Source organism: Oncorhynchus gorbuscha, linkage group LG26 (genome assembly GCF_021184085.1).
Source record: "Oncorhynchus gorbuscha isolate QuinsamMale2020 ecotype Even-year linkage group LG26, OgorEven_v1.0, whole genome shotgun sequence".
NCBI lineage: Eukaryota > Metazoa > Chordata > Actinopteri > Salmoniformes > Salmonidae > Oncorhynchus > Oncorhynchus gorbuscha.
Genome location: NC_060198.1, coordinates 14,254,866 through 14,282,859, shown reverse-complemented (window position 1 = coordinate 14,282,859; position 27,994 = coordinate 14,254,866). Strand labels below are relative to the sequence as shown.

General features: G+C 43.8%; 1 protein-coding gene across 1 annotated transcript; it reads right to left on the bottom strand.

The window, feature by feature from the left end:
• On the bottom strand, positions 1-27,965 carry LOC124015953 (voltage-dependent calcium channel gamma-1 subunit-like). Its single transcript, XM_046331449.1, has 4 exons — positions 27,469-27,965; positions 11,867-11,941; positions 935-1,072; positions 1-728 (listed from the first exon to the last, which is right to left on the bottom strand). The coding sequence occupies exons 1-4, from the start codon at positions 27,701-27,703 to the stop codon at positions 499-501; spliced, it is 678 nt and encodes a 225-aa protein (XP_046187405.1). The 5' UTR covers positions 27,704-27,965; the 3' UTR covers positions 1-498.
• Between the last annotated feature and the right edge of the window lie 29 nt (positions 27,966-27,994).

The window sequence follows — 27,994 nt, the reverse complement described above, 5'->3', positions numbered from 1 at the left end:
TTCATAGGTCAAATGTCAATCCATTACTATTTATACCATTAAATAACATGTCTAAATGTATCATTAACCAGGTTTCCATCCAACCATTTCATGCTGATTAATTACCGGACACTTGAAAAAAAGTAAAGACTGGGCTGATGGAAACAGGAAATGCCGGTGTAGTTTTATAAAACAGACAATTTGCATCAATCGACATGGTGGGATGTTTTATGTGTCTGTAAAATTAATTATGCGAGAAATGGCAGTGGAAATGCCTTTTATCTGCAAATATTTATATAATAACTATCACATTGGCGTAAACTTGGGAGTCACACAATGACACTATTGTGTGGTCCTCCACTATGACTCGGGAAAGCATGCAGGACTCGACTGCTCCCAAGCGCTGTGTGAAATAATCCTCTGGTTCCACTACATCACAACACAAAGTTTATCTTGATCGTGATCTTATTGCTTTTAAAACAAAGTGTCACTCTCTTCCTCGTCTCGTCCCTCTGTCTATTACTCCACTTCGTGTTCAGCGTCCATGCAGGACTCCCAGGGGTTTTGGGGCATGCGGGGCATGGAGAGCAGGAGGAGGCCGAGGCCACTGAGGAAGAGGAGGCAGAAGCCGGCACAGGCACAGGCGAAGGACCAGGCGTAGGAGTAGTCTATCCAGATGGTGTCCTCGCTCTCGATCATCCGCTTTACCGACTGACGCATCACCTCCACTGAGATGATGGCGCACAGACCTGCGATTGGGCATAGAGGGAGAGAGGAGGATGGGTTAACGGGCATGACCTCCAATCACAGGTAAGCAGTTGAATCAGATATGATTTGTTTTTCATTTGCTATACTATATTATGATTTTAGTACTGTATCTGTTCCCTTAACACACTGATAACAGTATGACCAAAACATTACAGAGGTAATGTGTTATCTGCGTATCTGGTCTCACCTGCGAAAGCGAAGAACATTCCGGCAGGTTTGAGGATGTAGTCATTTCCCTTCTTGAAGGAGCACAAGAGACACAAGGTGCCCAGGATCATAAAAGCCAGGCTGAAGATGGCGATGGCCGCTGCCGAGATATTGTACTCTGAAAAGAGACAATAGAGGTCACTTCAAGATGACCCCTGACCTATGAAAATATAGTATGCCATTTAGCAGACGCTTTTATCCAAAGCGACTTACAGTCATGCATTAGCTTTTCAATACTCAAATTGTTTTTGTTTTTTACGTTACAGTACACAAAAAGGTAAGAAAGAGTCATTGTGGTGGGTTTTGAGGGTTAATGTCTTTGTATGTGTGTATAAAATCAGCCATAAGCCGATAGGAGGCTTACCAAGAAAAATGGTTTTATTCCAGAGCAGCATGAGTCCTTATGTCTCTAGCTGAATTATATCAATTATTTTTCATGACACTGCAGCACTGGCGTGACTGGATGTGCAAACACTCATGGTGATTTTTTCCATTTGTCTTTAGTTTATGCCTGAGAAAATAGTTGAAAGGACCTAACTGAATTGTTACGTGTGCAGACCAATTTAGTTTGTCACCTCATTGTACAGTACATGTTGTGTACAGTCACAGAATGGACAATTCAATTGATATTTTTTAATGAACAGGAGTGTGAAGCATGATAAGGAAAATGGAATTTCACTTGGTTGGTGGAATCTGCCATCAGTCAAACTAACAAGCTACCTAAATCAATCAAACAAACTAACGGAATGAAATAACGAGGTTACATTTGAAATGACATTGAGCTCGAAGTCAAATATTGTTGTGTGAAATGAGAGACATGTTACACAGTGAAAAAGTTCCTCTTGCAGTAAGGCAGCCATCTTTATTCAACCAAAGGAGAGAACTACGCTTGGCATTATTGTACGTTGTTCCAAGCTATTCCAAGCTGCTTAACCAGCCATTCCGGTTATGTCGGTGTTGTAATGTGGATGGAGGAGCTAGGCTTTGATCTTCCACCTGCGCTCCTAGAATCGGTGCCCAGGGGAGAGCCTCTCCTCGGGGGCTCCCCTTCATCTAATTCTGGGGGAGGATGGGCCAATGCTGGCTCTCAGCCCTTGAATAGTCCTGGAATCATGCTATATCCTGCATGGAGTGCTAGCGCTCTTCCCCTTGCAACCCCAGAGAGAGGGGTGAGTGATTTCAGTCTAGGCTGGATCAGTGGTTTTTAATGTCTCAGGTTTGGGCTGAAAGATCTCTTTTGCTCTCTATCTGGTGCTTTAGTGATTTATTATCCCAGTGGCATTTTCAGTTTAGCTCTGTTTACGCTGCTTGGATGGATCTGCCTGTGGCTAGTCATACTGACAGCGCTGGATCTGCCTGTGGCTAGTCGTACTGACAGCGCTGGATCTGCCTGTGGCTAGTCGTACTGACAGCGCTGGATCTGCCTGTGGCTAGTCGTACTGACAGCGGATCGGAGCTCTATGGCCATGTTCCATATAAATGGTAACCATTGGTTTATTGAGGAGTGAAGAATCCCAATGGGCATTTGGAATGGGTCAGTGCCACATTTCAACGTAAGGGCTATTTCTATTTCTGGGGCTAGCCATTAGCAATTTCATGAGGTTTGTGTGTGTAAATATATTATGAGGTTACACAAACTTACACAAAATAAGCTTTAGACCACACTAGTTATCAAGAGATTTCTTATCTATATTCTTTGTCGCTGTCTATTTACCACCACAAACCAATGCTGGCACTAAGACCGCACTCAATGAGCTGTATACGGCCATAAGCAAACAGGAAAACGCTCATCCAGAGGCGGAGCTCCTAGTGGCCGGGGACTTTAATGCAGGGAAACTTCAATCCGTTTCTACATCATTTCTACCAGCATGTTAAATGTGCAACGAGGGAAAAAAACTCTAGACCACCTTTACTCCACACACGGAGACGTGTACAAAGCTCTCCCTCACCCTCCATTTGGCAAATCTTACCATAATTCTATCCTCCTGATTCCTGCTTACAAGCAAAAACTAAAGCAGGAAGCACCAGTGAAGCAGATGCTAAACTATAGAACTGTTTCGCTAGCACAGACTGGAATATGTTCCGGGATTCTTCCGATGGCATTGAGGAATACACCACATCAGTCACTGGCTTCATCAATAACTGCATCAATGACGTCTTCCCCACAGTGACTGTATGTACATACCCCAACCACAGGCCATGGATTACAGGCAACATCCACACTGAGCTAAAGGTTAGAGCTGCCGCTTTCAAGGAGCTGGACTAACCCGGAAGCTTATAAGAAATTCTGCTCTGCTCTCCGACGAACCATCAAACAGGCAAAGCGTCAATACAGGACTAAGATTGAATCGTACTACACCGGCTCTGATACTCGTCGGATGTGGCAGAGCTTGTAAACTATTGCAGACTACAAAGGGAAGCACAGCCGCGAGCTGCCCAGTGACACAAGCCTACCAGATGAGCAAAATTACTTCTATGCTCGCTTCGAGGCAAATAACACTGAAACATGCATGATAGCATCAGCTGTTCCGGACGATTGTGTGATTACTCTCTCGTAGCCGATGTGAGTAAGACCTTTAAACAGGTCAACATTCACAAGGTCGCAGGGCCAGATGGATTACCAGGATGTGTACTCCAAGCATGAGTCTGTAATACCAACATGTTTCAAGCAGACCACCATAGTCCCTGTGCCCAAGAACACTAAGGTAACCTGCCTAAATGACTACTAACCCGTAGCACTCTTATCTGTAGCCATGAAGTGCTTTGAAAGGCTGGTCATGGCTCACATCAACACCATTATCCCAGAAACCCTAGACCTACTCCAATTTGCATACCGCCCCAACAGATCCACAGATGATGCAATCTCTATTGCACTCCACATTGCCCATTCCCACCTGGACAAAAGGAAAACCTATGTGAGAATGCTATTCATTGACTACAGCTCAGCGTTCAACACCATAGTGCCCTCAAAGCTCATCACTAAGCTAAGGACCCTGACACTAAACACCTCCCTCTGCAACTGGATCCTGGACTTCCTGAGGGGCCGCCCCCAGGTGGTAAGGGTAGTCAACAACACATCCGCCACGCTGATCCTCAACACGGGGGCCCCTTGGGTGCGTGCTCAGTCCCCTCCTGTACTCCCTACTCACTAGGCTGATACCTATGAAGTGTGCACCCATGTAATGGGGTAAGGCTGTACATTTGCGATATATGAATTTCCAATACACACAATAGACTGACTGGGAAGGTGATTTCTCACAGTCAAAGTCCTGCAATAAGAGAGCCCACAGCTCATCCCGCAGTACACTGCATCCTTCTCCCTCTGAAATGCTGCACCTCTCTCCCGACCTGCTGCAGCCACACTCTGCTTGTTGCTTTAAACAGATGTGCGATTCAACAAACACCATGTTGTTAGTTCTCAAACCATGCTTAATTGCGGGACTTTAAAGAGCGACTTCCTTTAAAAAGCAACAAATCCCTTTGAAAACGGCCTACGTGGTATCAGTATGAGCCAGAAACAGTTATTTTAAAGTCAAAATGTACTGCAAAGTGTAAATATTATATATTTTTGTGATGAAGTCAGTCTGGTCTAAAACGGAGTTTGGAAAATCCATGCATCACAACAGGTAGAAGGTTGGGTTTTGATTTGACGATGTCCATTTGCCCACTAACATGGAGTGAACCGCTTCGGTGATTGCTCTCTATCCAATAGCATAGACAGTGAGACAGACCTGCCCAGCAACTCCGACTTTGTTTACAAAAGACATCACGTCGTGCATTTTTTTACTCGAGAAATACTGCTGCAAACACTTTACAGGCTGTCTACACTGCTCACATCGGGTGCCTGAGCGTTGCAAAATACATTTAGAACTCTATATTATTCAATTATTGCACCCACACTGCTAGTGCGCGCTAACGAGTGTCTGCGTTGCCAAGGGCTAAAATAGAAGTCAGTTCTATTTGTGACGCAGATCGCGCTGCAAGTCCTGCCTCTCCCATCTCCTCGTTGGTTTATAGAAGCAGGTAACAACGTGCCATCTCCTCATTGGTTATACCCACGTGGGTGACTGAAAGACGAACGAGGTCAGTGGCAGTAATGCACGTAATTTATGAAAGTTGCCAATCGCAATATAAAGTCAAGAGAAGAAAAAACCTGGAAGGAGGAGAGATGACTATAAACGATCCGGTTGACCGTTTTATGTGTGGATTCATTGGTGGAGTAGAGGACCTTGTGCATTTCAGGTAAAATAACTCAATGTTTATATCCCAGGAAAAATTAGCTAGCAACATCAAGCTAGCTAAATAGGACAAATTAGCTAGTAAGTGCAAGCTAGCTAGCTAAATTGCCATAAATATTTAATGCTTTTCGATTTGTCCCCAAATTAATATACATGGTTCAGTTTGTTTTGATATTTTAACCTGGTGTCGTGATCGCGTTTGGTGTGGGGGGACAAAATACATTGATGCATGATGGCGCACGCGCGCAGCCGGTTCGGGTTCCGTGTTAGTCAGATGAAAAATTGCACAACTAAATCATCCTTGGCAAAAACGTCAAAATTAATTATAGATTTCTTATGGGGATTTTTAGGAAGTGAAGTAGGCTTCCGCATCTACAATGTCTCATGGGGGACAAACATTAACCAAACATGTAATTAGTCAGGAAACAAAAAAAACATGTGCCGATCGGCGTGTTCAGTGGCTCTTTAACTGTGTGAAATCACCTCACTGGTCAGCCTATTGTACGTATTGAACAGTCATATAGCTTTACCTATAGTGTCTTCCTCCATGAAATGGTGCATCAGCCTACTCAGTGACACCCACAGATTACAATTCGGAAGTGTTTACACAAATATTAGCATCATAGCTCTTATTGTAGGACTTTGCCTGTGAGAAATCACCTCCCCAGTGACCCCTGCAAACAAAAATGAGTCGTTTTCAGAACGTCAAAAAATCCATTGACACGTAATCTGAACTGTCTTTATATTGAAAATATTACATCACAGATGCAGTAGCCAGTCTTACACCAGCAATTATTGTTCAGAGGCACAAGAGGCAATTACTCTGAGACAGTCTAATGCTTCCTATTGCTCATTTGAGAAAAAATCCATTACAACTCTTTTATACACAAGCCAGTATGTTCTTATAAACTATGTCTTTACAAGCCAGTGAATTTACAGGTATACAGGTATATTATTTCAATATGATCCGATGTACACAACTGAAGTTAGATGTACAGTGGGGCAAAAAGGTATTTAGTCAGCCACCTATTGTGCAAGTTCTCCCACTTAAGAAGATGAGAGAGGCCTGTAATTTTCATCATAGGTACACTTCAACTATGACAGACAAAATGAGAAAAGAAATCCAGAAAATCACATTGTATGATTTTTAATGAATGTATTTGCAAATTATGGTGGAAAATAAGGATTTGGTCAATAACAAAAGTTTCTCAATACTTTGTTATATACCCTTTGTTGGCAATGACAGAGGTCAAATGTTTTCTGTAAGTCTTCACAAGGTTTTCACACACTGTTGCTGGTATTTTGGCCCATTCCTCCATGCAGATCTCCTCTAGAGCAGTGATGTTTTGGGGCTGTTGCTGGGCAGCAACACGGACTTTCAACTCCCTCCAAAGATTTTCTATGGGGTTGAGATCTGGAGACTGGCTAGGCCACTCCAGAACCTTCTTTGGATGCAACTCAGCATTCTTTGTCCTCCTTCTTTGTCCTCCATCTGACCATATGACATTCTCCCAATCTTCTTCTGGATCATCCAAATGCTCTCTAGCAAACTTCAGACGGGCCTGGATATGTACTGGCTTAAGCAGGGGGACACGTCTGGCACTGCAGGATTTGTGTCCCTGGCGGCGTAGTGTGTTACTGATGGTAGGCTTTGTTACTTTGGTCCCAGCTCTCTGCAGGTCATTCACTCGGTCCCCCTGTGTGGTTCTGGGATTTTTGCTCACCGTTCTTGTGATCATTTTGACCCCACGGGGTGAGATCTTGCGTGGAGCCCCAGATTGAGGGAGATAATCAGTGGTCTTGAATGTCTTCCATTTCCAAATAATTGGTGGCTGACTAAATACTTTTTTGCCCCACTGTTTCTTCTACATATAAAATGAAAAAATGTGATGTGTTCATTTCATTTATAGGACCATGGAAACGGTGGGTCCCCATAAACAATGTTATAAACTGACAGACATCATAAACTACAAAAACAAGTGTGTGTGTGCGTAAATATATTCTAATTTACACCCTACTGATTGGGTCTGACAAGGTCCTGCATGTGCTTAGCAGTCCTGTCACATGTGAGAGTACATACATTGAATGGGCCAAATGTGCACAGTACTGGCAGGGTCACAGAGGGGGCTAGTGGAAAGATGGGGGAAGGAAAATATCTAAGTGAGAAGCTAATGGGCGTTGAGCGGAATTAGCTCTGTCACATGGTGTTCCATTGATGCTACCTGCCAGATCATATACTCAGCTAACACATAACATTCTGAGAACCATATGTTTTTTGATGGGAATTTCAATACTTCAGCATAACGTTTTCTGCAAGACAAGAAAACATTAGTAACGTTCAAAGTAGTGTTCTCAAATACCAGTATCGCGATACGAGGAAGTACGGAAGAAAAGGAAACAAATTATGAAGCGGATGACATTTCTTGAGAGAAACATTCCTAATGTTGGATGCAAGAAGTCTTATGTTGTCACCCAGAATCACATTTGCTTATTTTCCAAGCTATAGGACACCATACTTAACAAAAGTAGGTTTTAGAGGACCATAGAGTTGAGTCTGCGTCGTGCTTTCTTTTTTGCCATGGAAAATCTGGTATCGTAGTAACACAATACTGGTGTAGTGACAACAGTAGTTCAAAGAATGTTCTAAGAATGTTTTTTTTTAAACATATACATTCTGTTCTCAGCGTAGACAAAACTATCTCTATCCTCTATCTTGCTAAGTGTGTTCAAGTAGGTTGTCCGTGCCAACTAATTGGCCACACCTGATGTTAATGAGTGCTTGTTTCCTTTGAAATGGGGTCTGTTTGAATAGACAGCTGAGTAAAAAAACAAACATGGCATGCTTGCTCCGTCCTGCTGACGCAGTGGACTAATTCCATGGATGGAGAACAGAAGATCACAGGTTTGAATCTCACTGACGTTGTGCCATAATAAAAAAATACATGTATTTGCATGATTAATGCCTAAGCAAGATTTCCATGTTCTTCAAACATTCAGGGAAAGTTTTACAGGAGTTATTCAAAAAACACCAAATAACCTATAATTTCTGTTCTCAGAACAGAAAAACTTCCAGGGAACCATAGTAAAACGTTCTCAGAACCTCCCTGCCACCTAAAAACAAAAATTCCCAGAACATGCGAAATTATCATTTAGTTTTCAGAATGTTTAAAAGAAAAATCAGTTCTACTGGTCAGGAAACATATGGCTTCGTTCGCAGAACCAATGGGAAACCAAAAATGTACGTTTCCACAATTTCCTAGGAACCAAATGTGCTAGCTGGCTATACTGGGAAAAGTCCATATACTTCAATGTTTCTGCTTGTGTTGAAACCAAGGCTTATGGACAAATGCTAACAAAGACCAAGGGCCCCATTCAACCCGTAGCGCTGAAGAGCTGCGCTACTGCGCGTTAGGAAAGTAAAGGCAATCTTCCGACTGCATTGACAGTTAGGACTCCATAAGTCGGCTCAATCGGAAATCACCTTTAAATTTCAAACGCGCTGTAGCGCTGAACTTTGGTGACGTGGATTGAATCCAGCCTCAAGGCACCATTGGTTATGTGGGTAAGGCTTAGAATGAAGGGGTATGTCTGGCTCTTTGTGCTTTGGTCTTTGTTAGCGTTTGTTCCTAAAAACTAAGGAGACAATGGGCAGCCCTGCCATGCGCCTAGCATGGAGTTGAGATGTATCCAATTTGGCTTGTACTATTCACCACCCATGTTTCATATCCCATGTTGCATATTTGTTTTTATGACTCTCCCTTTGAATCTTCTCTTATGAAACATTCTGTCAAAAGGACATCAAAGAAGACACACATTTAGTTCTTGAAGAGAATAAACCAATATACAGGTAAGTGCCAAAATAAAGGAAACCCTTGTGTAAATGAAGGATATAAAGCAGGTGCTTCCACACAGTTGTGGTTCACGAGTTAATTAAGCAATTAGAACATCCCACCATGCTTATGGGTTATGTATATAAATGCCCAGTTGCCCATTATTTTGGGTACCATGGCTAGATGAAGAGATCTCAGTGACTTTGAAAGAGGGGTCTCAAAGGAGCATAGTGGGCTTAAAGTGTGTGGGTGTGTTACTATACTTGAGTACCAAAAGCCCTCACAAGTATAGTAAGACGTGTGTGTGTGTGTGTGTGTGTGTGTGTGTGTGTGTGTGTGTGTGTGTGTGTGTGTGTGTGTGTGTGTGTGTGTGTGTGTGTGTGTGTGTGTGTGTGTGTGTGTGTGTGTGTGTGTGTGTGTGTGTGTGTGTGTGTGTGTGTGTGTAAATCTATTATGATTTACACCCTACTAATTGGGTCTGACAAGGCCCTGCATGTGCTTGGTACCCTTACGTGCATCACATGGAAGTCCTGTCATATGTGAGAGTACATGTGTCTAATGGGCCAAGCATGTGCGCTGTACTGGCAGGGTCACCAAGGGGGCTAGTGGGGGGATGGGAGAAGGACAATATCCAGGAGAGGAGGGAATTGGCGGTGACAGGGATTCGCTCTGTCACATGGGGTTCCATCACGCTACCTGCCGGAGCTTATATCCACTCAGTTGACTTTGCCGCAACCCTTGCGCCTACCAAAACTTAATATACTTAAATGTTTCTGCTTGTGTTGAAATTAATTCAAGGCTGATGGCCAAATCCTAAGAATGACCAAATCACCATTGGTTGTGAAGCAGTACGTCTGGTTCTTTGTACGTTTGTTTTTGTTAACATTTGTCCATGAAACTTAGGAGACAACGGGCAGCCCTGCCTTGCCCCCAGCATGGACTGTTTGAGTTGAGATGTATCCAATTTGGCTTCTATTATTCACCACCCATGTTTCATATCCAGAGTTGCCTATTTTTTATGACTGTTCCCTTTGAATATTCCCTTATGAAACAATCTGTCAGAAGGACATCAAAGAATACACTTCTGTTCTTGAAGACACACTAAATGACCAAAAGTATGTGGACACCTGCTCATCTCATTCCAAAATCATGGGCATTAAAATGGAGTTGGTCCCCCCTTTCCTGCTATAACAACATCCATTGTTCTGGGAAGACTTTCCACTAGATGTTGGAACATTGCTGTGGGGACTTGCTTCCATTCAGCCACAAGAGCATTAGTGGGGTCGGGCATTGATGTTGGGCGATTAGGCCTGAATCACTGCCTGGCTCATTCCAATTCATCCCAAAGGTGTCCGATGGGGGTTCTGTATGGAATTTGCTTTGTGCACAGGGAGCATTATCATGCTGAAACAAGAAAGGGCCTTTCCTAAACTGTTGCCACAAAGTTGGAAGCACAGAATTGTCTAGAATGCCATTGAATGCTGTAGCATTACAATTTCCCTTCACTGGAACTAAGGGGCCTAGCCGAACCATGAAAAACATCCCCAGACCATTATTCCTCCTCCACCAAACTTTACAGTTGGCACTATGCATTGGGGCAGGTAGCGTTTTCCTGGCATCCGGCAACGCCCAGATTCGTCCATCGGACTTGCCAGATGGTGACGCGTGATTCATCACTCCAGAGACAGGTTTCCACTGCTTCAGAGTCCAATGGCGACATGCTTTACACCACTCCAGCCGATGCTTGGCATTGAGCATGGTAATCTTAGGCTTATGTGTGGCTGCTCGGCCATGGAAACCCATTTCATGAAGCTCCCGACAAACAGTTCTTATGTTAATGTTTCTTCCAGAGGCATTTTGCAACGCAGTAGTGAGTTTTGCAACCGAGGAGAGATGATTTTTATGCGCCACTCGCTTCAGCAGTCGGCGGCCCCATTCTGTGAGCTTGTGTGGGCTACCACTTTGAGGCTGAGCCATTGTTGCTCCTAGACATTTCCACTTCACAATAACAGCACTTACAGTTGACCAGGGCAGCTCTAGCAGGGCAGAAATTTTATGAACTGACTTGTTGTAAAGGTGGCATCCTATGACGGTGCCACGTTGAAGGTCACTGAGCTCTTCAGTAAGGTCATTCTACTGCCAAAGTTTGTCTATGGCGATTGCATGGCTGTGTGTTTGCTTTTATACACCTGTCTGCAACGGGTTTGGTTGAAATAGTCAAATCCACTCATTTGAAGGTGTGTCCACATACTTTTGTATATATAGTGTATAAACCAAGTGTACAAAATATTAGGAACATCTGCTCTTTCCATGACATAGGCTGAACAGGGGAATCCAGGTGAAAGCTATGGTCCCTTATCACTTCAATCAGTGTAGATGAAGGGGAGGAGACAGGTTAAAGAAGGATTTTTAAGCCATGAGACAAGTGAAACATAAATTGTGTATGTGTGCCATTTGAACGGGGTATGGTAGTAGGTGCCAGGCACACTGATTTGAGTGTGTCAAGAACTGCAATGCTGCTGAGTCTTTCACACTCAACAGTTTCCCATGTGTATCAAGAATGGTCCATCGCCCAAAGGACATCAGCCAACTTAACACAACTGTGGTAAGTAAGCATTGGAGTCACCATGAGCCAGTATCACCGTGGAACGCTTTCGATGCCTTGTAAGAGCCCATGTCCTGACGAATTGAGGTTGTTCTGAGGTCGAAAGGGGGAGCAACACAATAGTAGGAAGATGTTCCTAATGTTTTGTACACTCAGTGTACATGAAAGTTACAAAACAGAATCATGGTGTGTTAGCCATTATTAACTTGTGTATGGATGAGGCACAAAATAAACCTTACCTTTCTGGGTTTTGACTTCAAAAATCTCAGACTCGTCCCCAGGAGTGAAGTGTTTGAAGTAAGTGCAGTTCTCCGCTGTTGGAGACATGAAAACACAGTCAGCTGGAGGTTCAGATAGTAGCACTTCAGGCAATGTTTCTCTTCAATACACTGAACATCATAGAAGTTACTAAATCATTGTGAAAATAGCTATATTTCATAATAGATGCACAACACTTCTGAAATAAAAATGGCGTAATTAGACCACTGTGTTTACCAAAAACCGTTTCACGAGACTTCCACAAATGTAAAGATGCTAACTTCATAAAAAACAGATACAAGGATTTTGATGCTTTTTACCTGGACTACCTTAAAACTACTTGCATAACCGATGAACAAGCATTCTGTAGTTGTTAATCCACACGGATCAACATTTCAACCCTTATCTATCTGCACCCTGTTGATTGACAGTGTCTGATTTTGTGTTTTGTGTTAACATAGGTTATGTTGGGCATCCATAAATGGCGCATCCAATAGGAAGTACTTTTAATTCAACTTGCCAAAATGATATAATTACTTCTGTGTATACAAAAATAAATAAATGATTGAGCCACAGAGGATGATTTGTTTCTTTAAAAAAAAATAGCTGTGAATTGTAGCTGTGGATTGTTTTAAATCACAATGCCAAGGGCATAACCTACAGTTGAGAAGCGCGAAATTGGGCAGGCGGCACACCATTTCAGATAGCTGATTGTTGATTTGCGGCTGTCAGTGCAATTAGGCTATCAAAATTCTCAACTCACAATAGGCCATTGAGCGAACAGTAGCGTATTTTATTGCCACTCTATAGCGGAGACCATCGGCCATATCCCCGGTGAGTGCGCATATTCACTGTCTTATTCATTGGGTCCCTGTTCCTGTAAGGACAATAATTTCCTCCCCCAGGCTAGTTGAACGTCATAGCCTGTGTCTCCAGTGTTGCCAACTTAGCAACTTTGTCGCTATATTTAGCAAGTATTTATTTTATTTTTTTAAATCGACTAGCGACAAATCTAGCAACTTTTTCTGGTGTTATTGGAGACTCTGAAGTGAAAGCACATATCCTTCTTACTCTTGTCAACGAGCAGCCGGTGCTGGTGTTGGCCCCACCCCTGTCCCAAAGCACTCCCAGGCGGCCCAGTCCTCGCGCAACAGTCCCTCCCAGCTGCAGTCAGAGCAGGAGATGTTCACCCCTCCACGTCAGCGCGCATTCGGGAAGCTCCCGCTGGCTGATTCCGCCCTGGCTTACATTCAGGGCGGGATGTAAATGTAAAATGTTCTTTCTCTAAAATAAATCACTGCACAAAAATAAATCACTGCATTTGACTCACACAGCCTCAGTCACTTACTCACCTTGTCCACTGTGTGTGCCTCTCTGTGACATAAGCTAAACATCTAGCTGGCTAGCTCATCATGTCTCAGTCTAAACTGTACACTCAAAAATACAGAAAGGAGTGGGAATCAAACCTTGAATTCAAAGGCTGGTTGAATCCGTTTATTGGAGATGATACACGGGCAGTATGCCTGTATTGTAAGGCTGACTTCTACGCCAAACTGAGTTCCACCCCAAAAAACAAGCTGCCAGTTATGGTTTAAAAAATTGACTCTGCAAAAAAGCCTGTGGCCACCATGGCATGAGCTGTCGCTGAACACTGTTCCATGCTGGCATGTGATCACATTGGAGAAGCATGTAGAGCTGCTTTCTCAGACTCCACTGCTGCTACCCACTTCAAAATGCACAGGACAAAGTCCACAGAGATGATTACTGGTGTTCTAGCACCATACTTTCTGAAAAAGTTGGTCGCAGATGTGGGTGACCAGCCTCCTCCTCGATGAGTCCACAGATGTAAGTGTTTCTCAGTACCTGGGGGTTGTGATAAGGTACTTTAGTGACACCAAGCAGACAATTGTATCAACATTTCTGGGGCTTGTTGAGTTGGAGAGAGGAGATGCCAAATCTATAGCCCGTGCTGTTGTGGCTTTCCTCGAGAAGTGTTGTCTTAAAAAAGAGAAACTTCTGGGGATAGGGACTGACAATGCCTCTGTTATGACTGGAATTAACAAGTATGGCCTCAAATATCTGGTTCTTATTCGCTGTGTGTGTTCTAAACATATTTAGGGTGTTTTTTTAACTAAACTTTTTGTCTCTCCCACGACGTTATTCCTCTCTCTTACAGCTTCCATCACAATTACAAGCACATTGCAAATTAGGCGATGACGTCATTTAGCGACTTCTAGCGACTTTTAAGGCAGCCAATAGCTACTTTCCTTACTGAGGAGTTGGCAACACTGTAGTGCCTTCCCTTTTCAGAGGCCTCGATTAGATGGTTGCATTCAAGACGTCTTTATTGATCTGAGTCTGTCAGAGTAGACTGCGATTTTGGTGGCATTAAAGATTCTGTTAGTCTCCAGTTATGGAGACGAAAGTGTTGTAGAACTGTTTGAAATGTTTATAAATGGCCATTTCTTTTCGGATTCTCGTAAAAATGTCCATCTAGCCGAGCTCTGGACGTGTGCAAATTAATGAAAAGAAAAGCAGAACGGTATCTTTTTGCGAACAGTGAGTTAGTTATATTATTAGCCTAGTTTATGACTATCCAATCTACTCATCATGTTAGGAATAGAAGGCTATATCTTACATTAGTCTGCAAATAAATAGATGCATGCATTTCTTTATTTTTAGCCTCCACTAACTTGAAACTCACACGCAGCCTATCGGGGCATCCCATTCACTTTGCCAGGACCAATGTGTTAACCCCTGGGGATCCGTGCTAAGCACAAGTAAAAGCTGACCCACAGAATACGATCACAGCGATTGCAGAGGGCTAGGAGTATCGCCCTACGCTTTGATGCTAAACCAGAACTTCAAAACATCCATTCGCCAGGGAAACTATATTTGTAAACAGCGGCGACAGACGGCTGTGTCACTCAGACGTTTAAGGGGGGTTGGGGGGCTTCAGAGTCGCTCAACTCTGTTCTGTCATCGGAGATGCCTGCTCTGCATCAGATACGTGACATCTAATGTTCTGGGCCAACTGCAGGGACCACGCAGGAGTAAGTTACAGGCTGTCATGTAGAATTATGTGAGCTAAGCATGTTATCACATCGGCTCCAGCCTTTCTCATATCCACATGGGCTGGAGATAATTCCCCTTCTACCAGGACAACTAGGAAGATCGAGTTACTGGTGGGTGGGGTTGCCAGTTTGGATGTATTACTGAGAGAAGGCTAATCAATAAAGTATGTGCAGGTTCAATTAGCTGGATTTGGCGCCCATACATGGCGCCAGCAAAGCACTCTTTAATGAGTAGAATCCAGCAGACCAAATTTGGCACGTGATTAATGACTTAATTTTCTCGGTGTAAACTGGTTTTCTGGTTGAGAAGACATCTTCATATAATCAGAGTAGAACCAACTGGTCTGTGTTACAACCAGTTAAAGATGTATTTTTCAGTACAGTATGAAAAGCTAAAGTTAAATATGTCACATTTTGCTTGTTGTCTAGTCAGATCACCAGATTTCCACCAGATAAAGATGTATTGTTCTGGTTACTTAAAATATGCTCACAAAACATCCTTATACGACTATTATACAACCTGACAATGATTGGTTTTGGTAAGGTAAAGGACCATGAAAAAAAGATCTAAATGTGTTCATGTTTTGACTCACTAATAGAGGATGTTTTTGTGAATGAGGACAGAGACTGGCCATCAAGGGAAAACCCAGAGGTGGTTACTTAGCAACTGGCTTGTCTGCTCTTTTTATTAAGTAAGGTGGGCAGGGGAATGAGGTGGCTAGCCACAGAATTCAATTTTTTTTGTTTAGAGAGAGAGAGCTAGTTTATAGAAGAGTCAGAGTACATTCGGGCCTTTAAAGGTCAATTGCTGAGTCGCCTCAGCTCAACCCAGCCATTTTAAGTCGTTCACCCCTCAAACAAAAGCCTTGGCTCTAGCTTCGGTAGTATCTCTCCGCACCACAAACTCCTGTGTTAATAACTGTAATGGACCAGAAGGGATTCTTGTCATCATGCTGAAGACCAAGTGTCCTTTCATTGCGCTGAGAGGAGAGAGAGCCCACGCTGCATTATGAGACACTTGAACAGGCATTGGGGCTGTGTTGTTGTCCTTCTGTGTTTGTTAATTGAAACACTAAATCCAGGGATTATGCCAATTATGCGGTGGCGGCGCTCGCCTCATTAGCTTTTGATGTCCTCATTACACACTCCCATCCTCACCTTTAGAGACACACGCACACACACAATATGAAGGCAGTCAGTCAGGTTGGCACAAATACACACACACACACACTATGAACGCAGGTAGGCAAGCACACATGCACGCTCCCTCGCACACACATGGTATGTGCTCTCTAACGGCATTGGAAGACACTCAAAAGGTCTCTCTAATGATGGGTAGAAGAAAGAGACTCATGCCTTCCAGGAACTGGCTTACAGTATATGTGCTTGGAATTCAAACCCAGGTCTCTATAAGGATTTGTAAGGCTCCCCCATGTCTATCCACATCTGTAGTATTATCTAAAAATAAGGACGCACGACAATGAGGTTCTAGCTCCCGCATGTTTACTAACCTAACCCTCGCATGTCATACCTAGGTACGGATACCCCCAAGGGACATCCTACAACATCTTCCCCTCTCCCATGAACAAGAACTCAACACGCATAACCACTGAAGCATAACTGAAATGCAATTTGGAAACCAGTATTATTCTTGAACATGCTACTTCACATCCTGAAACAGTATGAAAGCATTAAATCACACAGTATGAACATTAACTTAGGTACAACAGTCTCTTTTTGCTGGGTATAGTCCCCAACAGTATGTTTTCTCTTCACGTAACATAGTCTTTCAGAGCTTCACATCCCTTTTTTTTTTCTTTTTCTCCCCAATTTCATGGTATCCAATTGTTAGTACTTACTATCGCTACAACTCCCGTACGGGCTCGGGAGAGACAAAGTCGAGAGCCATGCGTCCTCCGAAACACAACCCAACCAAGCCGCACTGCTTCTTAACACAGCGCGCATCCAACCCGGAAGCCAGCCGCACCAATGTGTCTGAGGAAACACCGTGCACCTAGCGACCTGGTCAGCGCGCACTGCGCCCGGCCCGCCACAGGAGTCGCCGGTGCGCGATGAGACAAGGATATCCCTACCGGCCAAACCCTCCCTAACCCGGACGACGGACCTCCCGGTCGCGGCCGGCTGCGACAGAGTGTGGGCACAAACCCAGAGTCTCTGGTGGCACAGCTAGCACTGCGATGCAGTGCCTTAGACCACTGCCCCACCCAGGAGGCCCCTCACATTGTGGCTCTGTGGGCATTCTCTCTCCTTCACCCTCTTTTTGTGCATTTTCTGTGGCCTCAGTCTGTGCGGCTGAAGAAAGAAGAGCTCTGAGGTGTGTTTTGTTCCTTTGTACCTCTTCTGAGCCAGTGTCCACCACATAGGACCATGGGGCATCCGCTTTCCTCAGCACTATTGCTGATGTCTTTGAGTTTGTAATCCGTTGACCTTCTGCCAGCTCTGGCCTCTCCGTAGCACGGTGTCTCCGATTTAAAGTCTCCAGTTTGCGTTTGTTTCAGCCGTTTGTCCCTCTCAGCGAAGGCCTTTCTGTTAGGCCATCGGGCTTTAAGCTGAGCCGGCGAGACAGGCAACGGGGAGCGTAGCCTCCTGCCCATCAGGAGCTCGGCAGGCGACGGCCCATGATGCAGTGGTGTAACTCTGTAAGCTAACAGAGCCTTGTTCTTTTTCAGCAGTCCCTTGACAGTTTTCACAGCTCTTTCTGCCTCACCATTACTGTGTGCATGGTAGGGGCTACTGGTCATATGTGAAGTCATACTCTGCGGCGACAGCAGAAAAGGATCTTGCAGAGAACTGGAGAGCGTTATCTGTAACCAGGACCTCAGAGACCCCTCGCCTGGAAGAAATTGACTTTAATCCATTGATAACACCAGCTGATGTGGTTATGGGTGTCTTTGCTATTTCAATGGATCTTGAGTAGTAATCTACCACTAGCAGATAAGTGTCATTTCCCCAATAGAACATATCTGCCCTTATCCTTTTGCCATGGCCGTTTTGGCAGCTCCGTTGCCATTGGCTCCGGATGACAAGGTTGACATTTTGTACAGACCTCACAATGGGCTACCAGCTTGGCAATCTGAGTACTCAGACCAAGCCACCACACTGCCTGTTGAGCCCTCAGTCTGCATTTGGTTATCCTCATTGTGTCCCTCATGCACTCTGTCTAGCATTTCTGGTTGTAGAGTCTCTGGGATAACTCTCCGTTGTCCTTTCATGAGAAGGTCTCCATGACAGTGGAAGTCACTTTGGTGCACCCAATAGGGCTTCAGCAGCTGAGGCAGTTCCTCCTGCCTGGGCCATCCCTTGTTGCACTGCTGCACTATCTGTCAGCAGATGGGGTCTCGTTGTTGCTCCTCTGCAATCTGCTGCAGTTTGGTCTGAGATGCAGGTAGGTACCCGGGGGTGCGGCTTGGCCTGGCGGCGCTGAAATGAACATTCTCGAGGCCATCAAACTACTACGCTCTGAGATAGTTGAAATGAAAACGGAGGTGGTTGCTACGATTGAGGCCCGAATACAGGAAGTTTCTGATACTTTAAAAGCAGATTTAACCATCCTGCGGAACGAGACTATGCCAGCAATCACATCACTCAAAACAACAACGGCGTCGCACACTACAACGATTGCAGCACTGGAGACCTCCGGAGACCTCCGTGATCTAATGTTTTGATCATCTAGTGTGCGTGCCTTACAAGCATTCAGTCATTTTCATTTAATTGTATTAAGGTTTTACTTAACTCCTGTGTTTCTAGGCTGTATGCCCAGCAAACGGTCAACGTTGCGCACACATAGTTTTTTGATATTGGTTGTAAGCTGTCTCAGCGTCAACTAGACTACTATTATAATTACTATTATTTTTGATTGTCTTACTTCGATTTCCTTACTTCAAATTAGGTTTTTGGCTGTGAGCCTTTATACACTTGATTTATTTTCTCTCTCAATGCCTGTTATAAGACTGGGAATATCATTATATACAAGTCTACAAGTGGTGCTTTTGTCATTCCATTTACACAAGGGATTCACCTTTTTATTTATTTTTAATTTTTTATAAATACATAAAAATCTATATGGATCGTCCTCTTTTAGCACTAGACACAGCCTCATTCAATTGGTTCACCGTATCCAAGAGGACGAGTGCACCCTGTGCAGCACAGATTCCCAGGCGTCTTCCCCAAGTTCCTCCCCCAAATCCTTTTCCCATCGAGTCTTTAAAGGCACCAAAGAAGGTTCTGTAAGTCATGAATGATTGCATTTACATCTGAAATTGCGCCCCTAGGAAGCTTGGAAGAATATTCTCTGATTTTGATCCTACCTGTGTCAGATGTAAAGTGGAACCAGCCACACTGTTGCATATGTTTTGGGGTGTCATAAACTGTCAGGTTTCTGGGAATTAATATTTAAATGTTTCTCTGATATATATGAAACTGTTATAGATCCGTCTCCCCTTACAGCCCTTTTTGGAGTACTGCCCATAGGTACCCCCCTATCAAGAATCCAGTCAAACACTGTTGCTTATACAACTCTTTTAGCTAGACAGCTAATACTACAGAACTGGAAGATGGCAGCTCCCCCATCTTATAAATATTGGGTGAGAGATGTGTTGTGCTCTCTGAAACTAGAAAAAAATACATTCAATTCACGTGGGAACCCCAAACTGTTTAATGAGGCTTGGGCTCCATCCCGGTCTTACTTTAAACAGTCCATCCTCTGATGGCATTCCAATTAAAACTAAAATAAGTCTGTATTTGACCCCCCTGTGACTTAAGGGTTGGGGGGAGCTTCTCTCTGTGTTTTTGCTGGGGGGGCATTAAGGTCCATGTGCTTATCGATTGTGGCCCTCGGATGCCTTGATCATCTTGCCCGGGCAGAGACTGAAGTGTGAGCTTGTTTTTCCCAGTTATTTTTACATTTTGTTCACGCCTACATGAATAATCATTCTATTTGTTTTTATTTTAAAGCATTGTAAACTTTATTTTTGGTCCAGTGGATGGTCGGTCTGTGGCCATGACTGTCTGTGAGTGGTTGCATTTCTCCACCCTTAGCCCTTGACTGTTTACAGGAACAATGGTGAGGTGTTTGCTCTGTCCCTGTACTATAGATTGCCCTTTGTAGCCTTCTGTCTGGTGTGTTTAACTTGTCTAAAGTATGGTATCTTTAAAGCTATTTTTATTTTTATATATATTTTTTCTAGTTGAGTATATTATTTATATTGCTTTATGTTGTGTGTGTGTGTAAAACTTAATAAACAGAGTTTAAATAATAAGAATAATAATAATAAAATGCAGTACTACAGGATATTTCTTAACGTAGCTCTTTATTAGCTAGCTATAACTGGCACGTTCGTTCACGTATCGCCAACCAGGATCAAACTGACCATGACCTAACCATTTGAGTGGTCTTAACCAATCATAGCACAGTATGATATGGCGGTAAAATGCATCCAATTATAATTCAGTATGTTTACACATATCAATATTACATAGTTTAAATGACACAACCTCCCCATTGAGTTTAATGTTTGAATGCCAGCCAGCATTGTTTTCCCTTACTTCTCCCAGAAAGATGCTGTCCTGCTGTACCTCCTCTGAGACCTCATGCATTTGCTTGAATCGACAGACAGCTGAAAAGTGTCCTCTCCTGTGACATTTCCTGCATTCCGCCTCCTTTGCCGGGCAATCTTTCCATCTGTGGAAAGGGGATTTCCCACATCTGCGACAAACACTTGAACTAGCTACTGGTGCTGTCTGTGATTGTTTTCTCCAGTCTGTCTCTGTTCTGTGTTTCCCTGCTTTTTTTTTAGCTCAGGTAGGAAAATGCATTTATTTCCTCAATCTTCGCTCTTCAGGGAGCTGCTGTCACGCAGCATCGTCTGCTGTCTTTTTACTGTCTCACTCTGCCTAACCTGATTCACAGCTTTGGACAAGGTAAACTGGGAATCCAACTGTAACTTTTCAGAAAGTGATATTTCTTATTCCCACTACAATCCGATCTCAGATCAGCTCTTCCCTGAGCGCGCCAAACGGACAATGTTCTGCTAGTCACTGGCCACTGTGCCACTAGCTGGCCACTAGCCACTGGCCTGTCCGTGTTTGCGCCAGAGCCCGTTGAACTTGGAGTCACAAACCCTGAAATCGCGCCAGTTTTTTCCTCTTGTAACATGTTGCTTAACAGTAACTTAGTCCTTGCTCGTTAGCTAGCAAAATAATGATATGCGCTCTTTTATCTCCAACACTGTGCCCTCCCCTCCCTGCTTTGAAACAGCCTGAATGTACGATTTACTTGGTACGTCCTTCACATTTATGTGATTATTAAAACCACTTCTGACACCATGTAGTATTGTCTAAAATAAGGACACACGACAATTATGTTCTAGCTCCAGCATGTTTACTAACCTAACCCTCGTCATACCTAGGTATGGATAACCCCAAGGGACATCCTACTACAACATCCATGGATATAGTCCCACACTATTAGATGCCGTGGCTCTCTTTGTGTTGTATTAATTCCACCCCGGAACCGTATAACTCGGCACATGTCCAGACAATGCTCTGTCTATCAGTGAGTGGATTAGTAATGTCAGGGTGGTCCAACTGTGTAACATTCCAGTGACACCCACACCAACAGGGTTATATACATTTCAGTGCGAATGGAGTCCAAACCGCACCCTAACTAGGAGCCACTTCGCCGGCGTCAACATATCAAAGGGACGATAAGTAAATAGCACCCGATGGAACTCAACTGGCAAGTCAATAGCGTATCAATTAGCTGACCTACTCAAAACAGAAATTCTACGCACCACTAAACAATCCATCTATCTTTAGAAAGGTGAGGAGATGAAAATAAGCCTCCGCTATCGTGTTGTAATGAGGTGCTTCACAGTAAGTTTGTGTGCAATTTCATCAACATAAGTTAGGCATTTCTTTGAGCCCCATGTTTTCATTCCCTTTGCCTGTTGCATAGGCCATAGCTACAACGTGTCGTGTTGTAGCCGAAAATGACCCACCCTAAACACCCCCCCCCCCAGCTAGGATGAATATGAAACACAAGTTAGATACAAATATTTAAGCTCATGTCTAAAATAGAAATAAGGACATATAACCAACCATTAGATAGTCTACCATTGAGATCATTATATACAGAAAAGCAAACCAGGAAGACCAACATGCAACAAATCATCATTGGCACATCCACAGCCCGGGTTGCCCCTCCCAGCACTGGTGTGTGGTTGAAGTTCCAGTTGTCTACATGGCCGGGCTTTGATTAGCCTACCCCAGGACCCTTGTAGCCCACCCCGATGGGATGGGAAATTATTTTGGACGCAGCGCCAGGGAGGGGGTTAGGGGTTGAAGGGCTATGCCTGGCTTGTGCAGGTGCCCTTGTCACTCAGATGGGCTCTGAAGGTGTGCACACACTTGACTCCCTCACGGCTCTTACCCCAGGACAGCTGGGTATTTGCACAGCCTATATTTATCCTCCATTGGCCCCCTGCATAGTGCTGCGCACAACAGAAAATCCCGGCGATATCTTTGTTTCTGTAACAGTTGCTATATTGGATTCGGCTGAACATCTCGCCACATCCCTGACCTAGATTGTATGTTTGCTGTTCTGGACAGTATTCATATGTAATAAGTTATGTCAATATCCTGTTTTACAGTCATTCTTATTTTTTTTAACCATCTGTTATGATTATTTAGGAAGGCAAACAAGGTGAGCAACAGTGGAAAGCAACCTTTATGTACACATATACATAGATCTCCATTTCTCCTTGATCTATGTAGACTACTAGCTACAATATACATACATTGTTTATTCCAACAGATGGCAAAACCCATGGAGGATCACTTAGAGATGACAGAGGGGCAGGAACTGTCATAGTGGTTGGTATTTCTCTCATTAAGATGTGAGGCTATAATAAATATTGCTATTCATTCCCAAATAGAGTTAGCGATACCAAATTGAAACCCTGGTGTCTGGCATTGTACCTACTAGAAAGGTTATATTCATCTTGGCGTCTATCCACTGAATTACTTTTTTTGTTTGCTGACCGCGTTATCTTCCAAGAAGATTAAAGTCACAGCTGTGTATATCTCCCCCCCCCCCTCCCACCATCGCTTTTAATCATAGCAAGGCGACCAGAAACAGACGGAATACAAACTGCAGCTATTCCCTCCGCATGGTAATCAAACAGGCAAAGCGTGAGTAGAGAGAAAGTAGAGTCGCAATTCAACGGCTCAAACACGAGACGTATGTGGTAGGGTCTACAGTCAATCACAGATTTAAAAAATAAACCAGCCCCGTCGCGGACATCGACGTCTTGCTCCCAGACAAATTAAACAACCTCTTTGCTCGCTTTGAGGACAATACAGTGCCACTGACACAGCCCGCTACCAAAGCCTGTGGGCTCTCCTTCTCTGTGGCCAACGTGAGTAAAACATTTAAACGTGTTAACCCTCGCAAGGCTGCCGGCCCAGATGGCATCCCAAGCAACGTCCTCAGCGCATGCGCAGAACAGCTGGCTGGTGTGTTTACGAATATATTCAACCAATCCCTATCCCAGTCTGTTGTCCCCACATGCTTCAAGAGGGCCACCATTGTTCCTGTTCCCAAGAAAGCTAAGGTAACTGAACTAAATGACTATCGCCCCATTGCACTCATTTCTGTCATCATGAAGTGCTTTGAGAGACTAGTCAAGGATCATGTCACCTCCACTCTACCTGATACCCTAGACCCACACCAATTTGCTTACCGCCCCAATAAGTCCACTGATGATGCAATCGCCATCTCACTGCACACTGTCCTATCCCATCTGGACAAGAGGAATACCTATGTAAGAATGCTGGTCATTGACTACAGCTCAGCATTTAACAACATAGTACCCTCAATACTCGTCATTAAGCTTGAGACCTTGGGTCTCTTCAACCTCAGGAGGCTGAAGAAATTTGGCTTGTCATCTAAAACACTCTCAAACTTTTACAGATGCACAATCGAGAGCATCCTGTCGGGCTATATCACCGCCTGGTACGGCAATTGCACCGCCCTCAACCCCAAGGCTCTCCAGAGGGTAGTGCGGTCTGCACAACGTATCACTGGGGGCAAACTACCTGCCCCCCAGGACACCCACAGCACCCGATGTCACTGGAAAGCCAAAAAGATCATCAAGGACAACAACCATCCGAGCCACTGACTGTTCACCCCGCTATCATCCAGAAGGGGAGGTCAGTACAGGTGCCATAAAAGCTGGGACCGAGAGACTGAAGAACAGCTTCTATCTCAAGGCCATCAGACTGTTAAACAGCCATCACAAACATAGAGAGGCTGCTGCCAACATACAGACTCATATCTCTGGCCACTTAAATAAATGCACTTAATAAAGTTATATCACTAGTTACTTTAAATAATGGCACTTTAATAAGGATTACATATCCTACATTACTCATCTCATATGTATATACTGTATTCTATACCATCTACTGCATCTTGCCTATTCCGCACGCCATCACCCCTTTACATTTGTGTGTATAAGGTAGTTGTTGTGAATTTGTTAGATATTACTGCATAGTTGGAACTAGAAGCACAAGCATTTTGCTAACCTTGCATTAACATCTGCTAACCATGTGTATGTGACCAATAACATTTGATTTGATTTACTTCACACGCAATGCTGTATGTGTGGCATTAGCAATGTAGGCACATTTTGTTGTTAGCAACAAGGGAGTTTTAGCAACAAGATATTCATTGAGTTTTTCCCCATAAAGGCTATTTGAAAAGAAGTTTAGGCTTTTTATTTTGTGATCAGGGTTAAGGAATGTGAGTTGTTTGTAGTTTCGCCAATGAGTTATTTTTCAAAAATGTACAGTTGAAGTCAGAAGTTTACATACACCTTAGCCAAATACATTTAAACTCAGTTTTTCCACAATTCCTGACATTTAATCCTAGTAAAAATCCCTGTTTTAGGTCAGTTAGGATCACCACTTTATTTTAAGAATGTGAAGTGTCAGAATAATAGTAGAGGGATTTATTTCAGATTTGACTTCTTTCATCACATTCCCAGTGGGTCAGAAGTTTACATACACTCAATTAGTATTTGGTAGCATTGCCTTTAAATTGTTTAACTTGTGTCAAACGTTCGGGTAGCCTTCCGCTTCCCACAATAAGTTTGGTGATTTTTTGCCCATTCCTCCAGACAGAGCTGGTGTAACGGAGTTAGGTTTGTAGGCCTCCTTCCTCGCACACACTTTTTCAGTTCTTCCAACAAATTTTCTATAGGATTGAGGTACGGGCTTTGTGATGGCCACTCCAATACCTTGAGTTTGTTGTCCTTAAGCCATTTTGCCACAACTTTGGAAGTATGCTTGGGGTCATTGTCCATTTGGAAGACACATTTGTGACCAAGCTTTAACTTCCTGACGGATGTCTTGAGATGTTGCTTCAATATTATTATCAATATTATAACATTATTTTCCTTCCTCATAACGCCATCTATTTTGTGAAGTGTACCAGTCCCTCCTGCAGTAAAGCACCCCCACAACATGATGCTGCCCCCTGTGCTTCACGGTTGGGATGGTGTTCTTCAGCTTGCAAGCCTCCCCCTTTTTCCTCCAAACATAACAGTGGTCATTATGGCCAAAAGGTTATATTTTTGTTTCATCAGACCAGAGGACATTTCTCCAAAAAGTACAATCTTTGACCCCATGTGCAATTGCAAACCGTAGTCTAGCTTTTTTTATGGAGGTTTTGGAGCAGTGGCTTCTTCCTTGCTGAGCGGCCTTTCAGGTTATGTCTATATAGGACTCGTTTTACTGTGGATATAGATACTTTTGTACCTGTTTCCTCCAGCATCTTCACAAGGTCCTTTGCTGTTGTTCTGGGATTGATTTGCACTTTTCGCACCAAAGTACTTTCATCTCTAGGAGACAGAACGCGTCTTCTTTCTGAGCGGTAGGATGGCTGCATGGTCCCATGGTGTTTATACTTGCGTACTATTTTTTGTACAGATGAACGTGGTACCTTCAGGCGTTTGGAAATTGCTCCCAAGGATGAACCAGACTTGTGGAGGTCAACAGTCTTGGCTGATTTCCCTATGATGTTTGAAGGTAGGCCTTGAAATACATCCACAGGTACACCCCCAATTGACTCTAAATATGTCAATTAGCCTATCAGAAGCTTCTAAAGCCATGACATAATCTTCTGGAATTTTCCAAGCTGTTTAAAGGCACAGTCAACTTAGTGTATATGAACTTCTGACCCACTGGAAATGTGATACAGTGAAATATTCTGTCTGTAAACAATTGTTGGAAAAATGACTTATGTCATGCACAAAGTAAATGTCCTAACCGACTTGCCAAAACTATAGTTTGTTAACAAGAAATGTGTGGAGCGGTTGAAAAACGAGTTTTAATGACTCCAACCTAAATGTATGTAAACTTCCGACTTTAACTGTAAAAGCCAGCTCTGTGTGGATTTTGACCACCCACACTGACCACCAAATGTATCCATGATAGGCCTACGTCTGTTGGTACTCAACACTATGTAGCTAATAAGACACTGTAAGTTTGGGTATCTCTAAATAACCTGCACAACAGTGTTCCTTATTTTAGTAAGGGTCTGATACAAAGCAGAATGATTTATGCTACGTTCAGCCCTGCGTTTCTTGAGGCCTTTCTGACTGCTCTGCTATTTAAAAGCTTCAATCAGCAAAGGTCCCTTGCCCGAACACACACACACCCTTAGGACAATCTTGGCTAGATTCTCTGAAGCAAATGTGCCCACTCCATAGTTAGCTCACCTCTGGGCCTCTGGGAATTTCATAATGTCGACTGGTGCAGGCACTTTAATGAACAGGTGGAAATGCCGGGTTGGGACTCATTTTGTAAACATTCTTGGCTGACCCCTCCTAGCTATAAAGAATTAAGGGATTTACGATGTTAAGCTTGGCGCATCCCCGAACCAACGGCACAGTCAGACAGTGGTAGTGCTCCTTACATTAAGCTATGTGTTGTATTGCTTTTACAAGCTCCACTCAACTATTCCCCTTCCTGTCGATGAGTTTATTTCTCGACTCAATGTGATATTGACTCAACATTTAGTGTGAGTCATCACAAGTTAGTGTAGTGGGATCAAAGCATCAGTTGTCATTCAATGGTCGGATAAAGCCGGGATTCAATCCGATCGCCCCTTTTTGGCTGTGCACCATTTAAAGGCAATGTTACCACAGTCGCGGAGATCGCATTCAAAGTAAATGCTGCAGATGTTTGCAAAATTGGAAATGACCTTTTTAAATGTCAACCGTGCTACAAAACGGATCTTCCGTGGTCCAGATTGGATTCTGCCCTGGGTCCTGTTTTGATTGGAGTAAATGTTTTAAAGTGTGTTACATTAAGTAGCCTCAGACATTGGATAGAGAGGTTAGAGATAGAGAGGGTTAACGTAGACACAAACAGTGCAGATTTTCAGGTCCAACCTATAAAGCCGTCTCCGTGTTATCTTGTCTTACCTCCAGGTAAGCTGATGGGGCCACAACCCTTTCCATTGTAGTCCACCTCACTGATGTAGATGATCTTCTTACACAGCCTCCAGAGGCCAAAGTGGGCCGCCTCACACGTCGCGTTCACCTGCTCCACCTGCGGGCTCAGCACGGCCCAATGGTCCGTCACCACCGCCGTAAACATGGACGCCATACCCACCAGGATCACAAAGAACGTCATCTTCACCTTCGTACGCTTGTGCATGGTGCAGTTTGTACGTGGAAACGCTGACCAGAAAATGGACAATGAAGAGGAAATGCGTAGCGCCGAGGTCCTCACTTGAAGCAGACTTGAAGGGACATCAAACTTGTGGGGACATCGGACTTCTGGGGACGGACGTCGATGGTGGATTTCCGCGGGCTTCGCTCCTTTAACAGCCACACAGCCTTCCACAAATGTCTCTCTCTTCCCCAGCCTACACCCTCCCACTCTCTCTCTTCCCCAGCCTACACCCTCCCACTCTCTCTCTTCCCCAGCCTACACCCTCCCACTCTC

Bases quoted from the DNA above. Each gene is read 5' to 3' on its own strand.
- LOC124015953 (XM_046331449.1), bottom strand. From the start codon at position 27,703: ATGCACAAGCGTACGAAGGTGAAGATGACGTTCTTTGTGATCCTGGTG. The intron at 11,942-27,468 runs GTAAGACAAGAT...TGTCTCCAACAG, and splicing joins CCCCATCAGCTTACCTGGAG to CGGAGAACTGCACTTACTTC. The intron at 1,073-11,866 runs GTAAGGTTTATT...GTCTCTTTTCAG, and splicing joins TGAAGTCAAAACCCAGAAAG to AGTACAATATCTCGGCAGCG.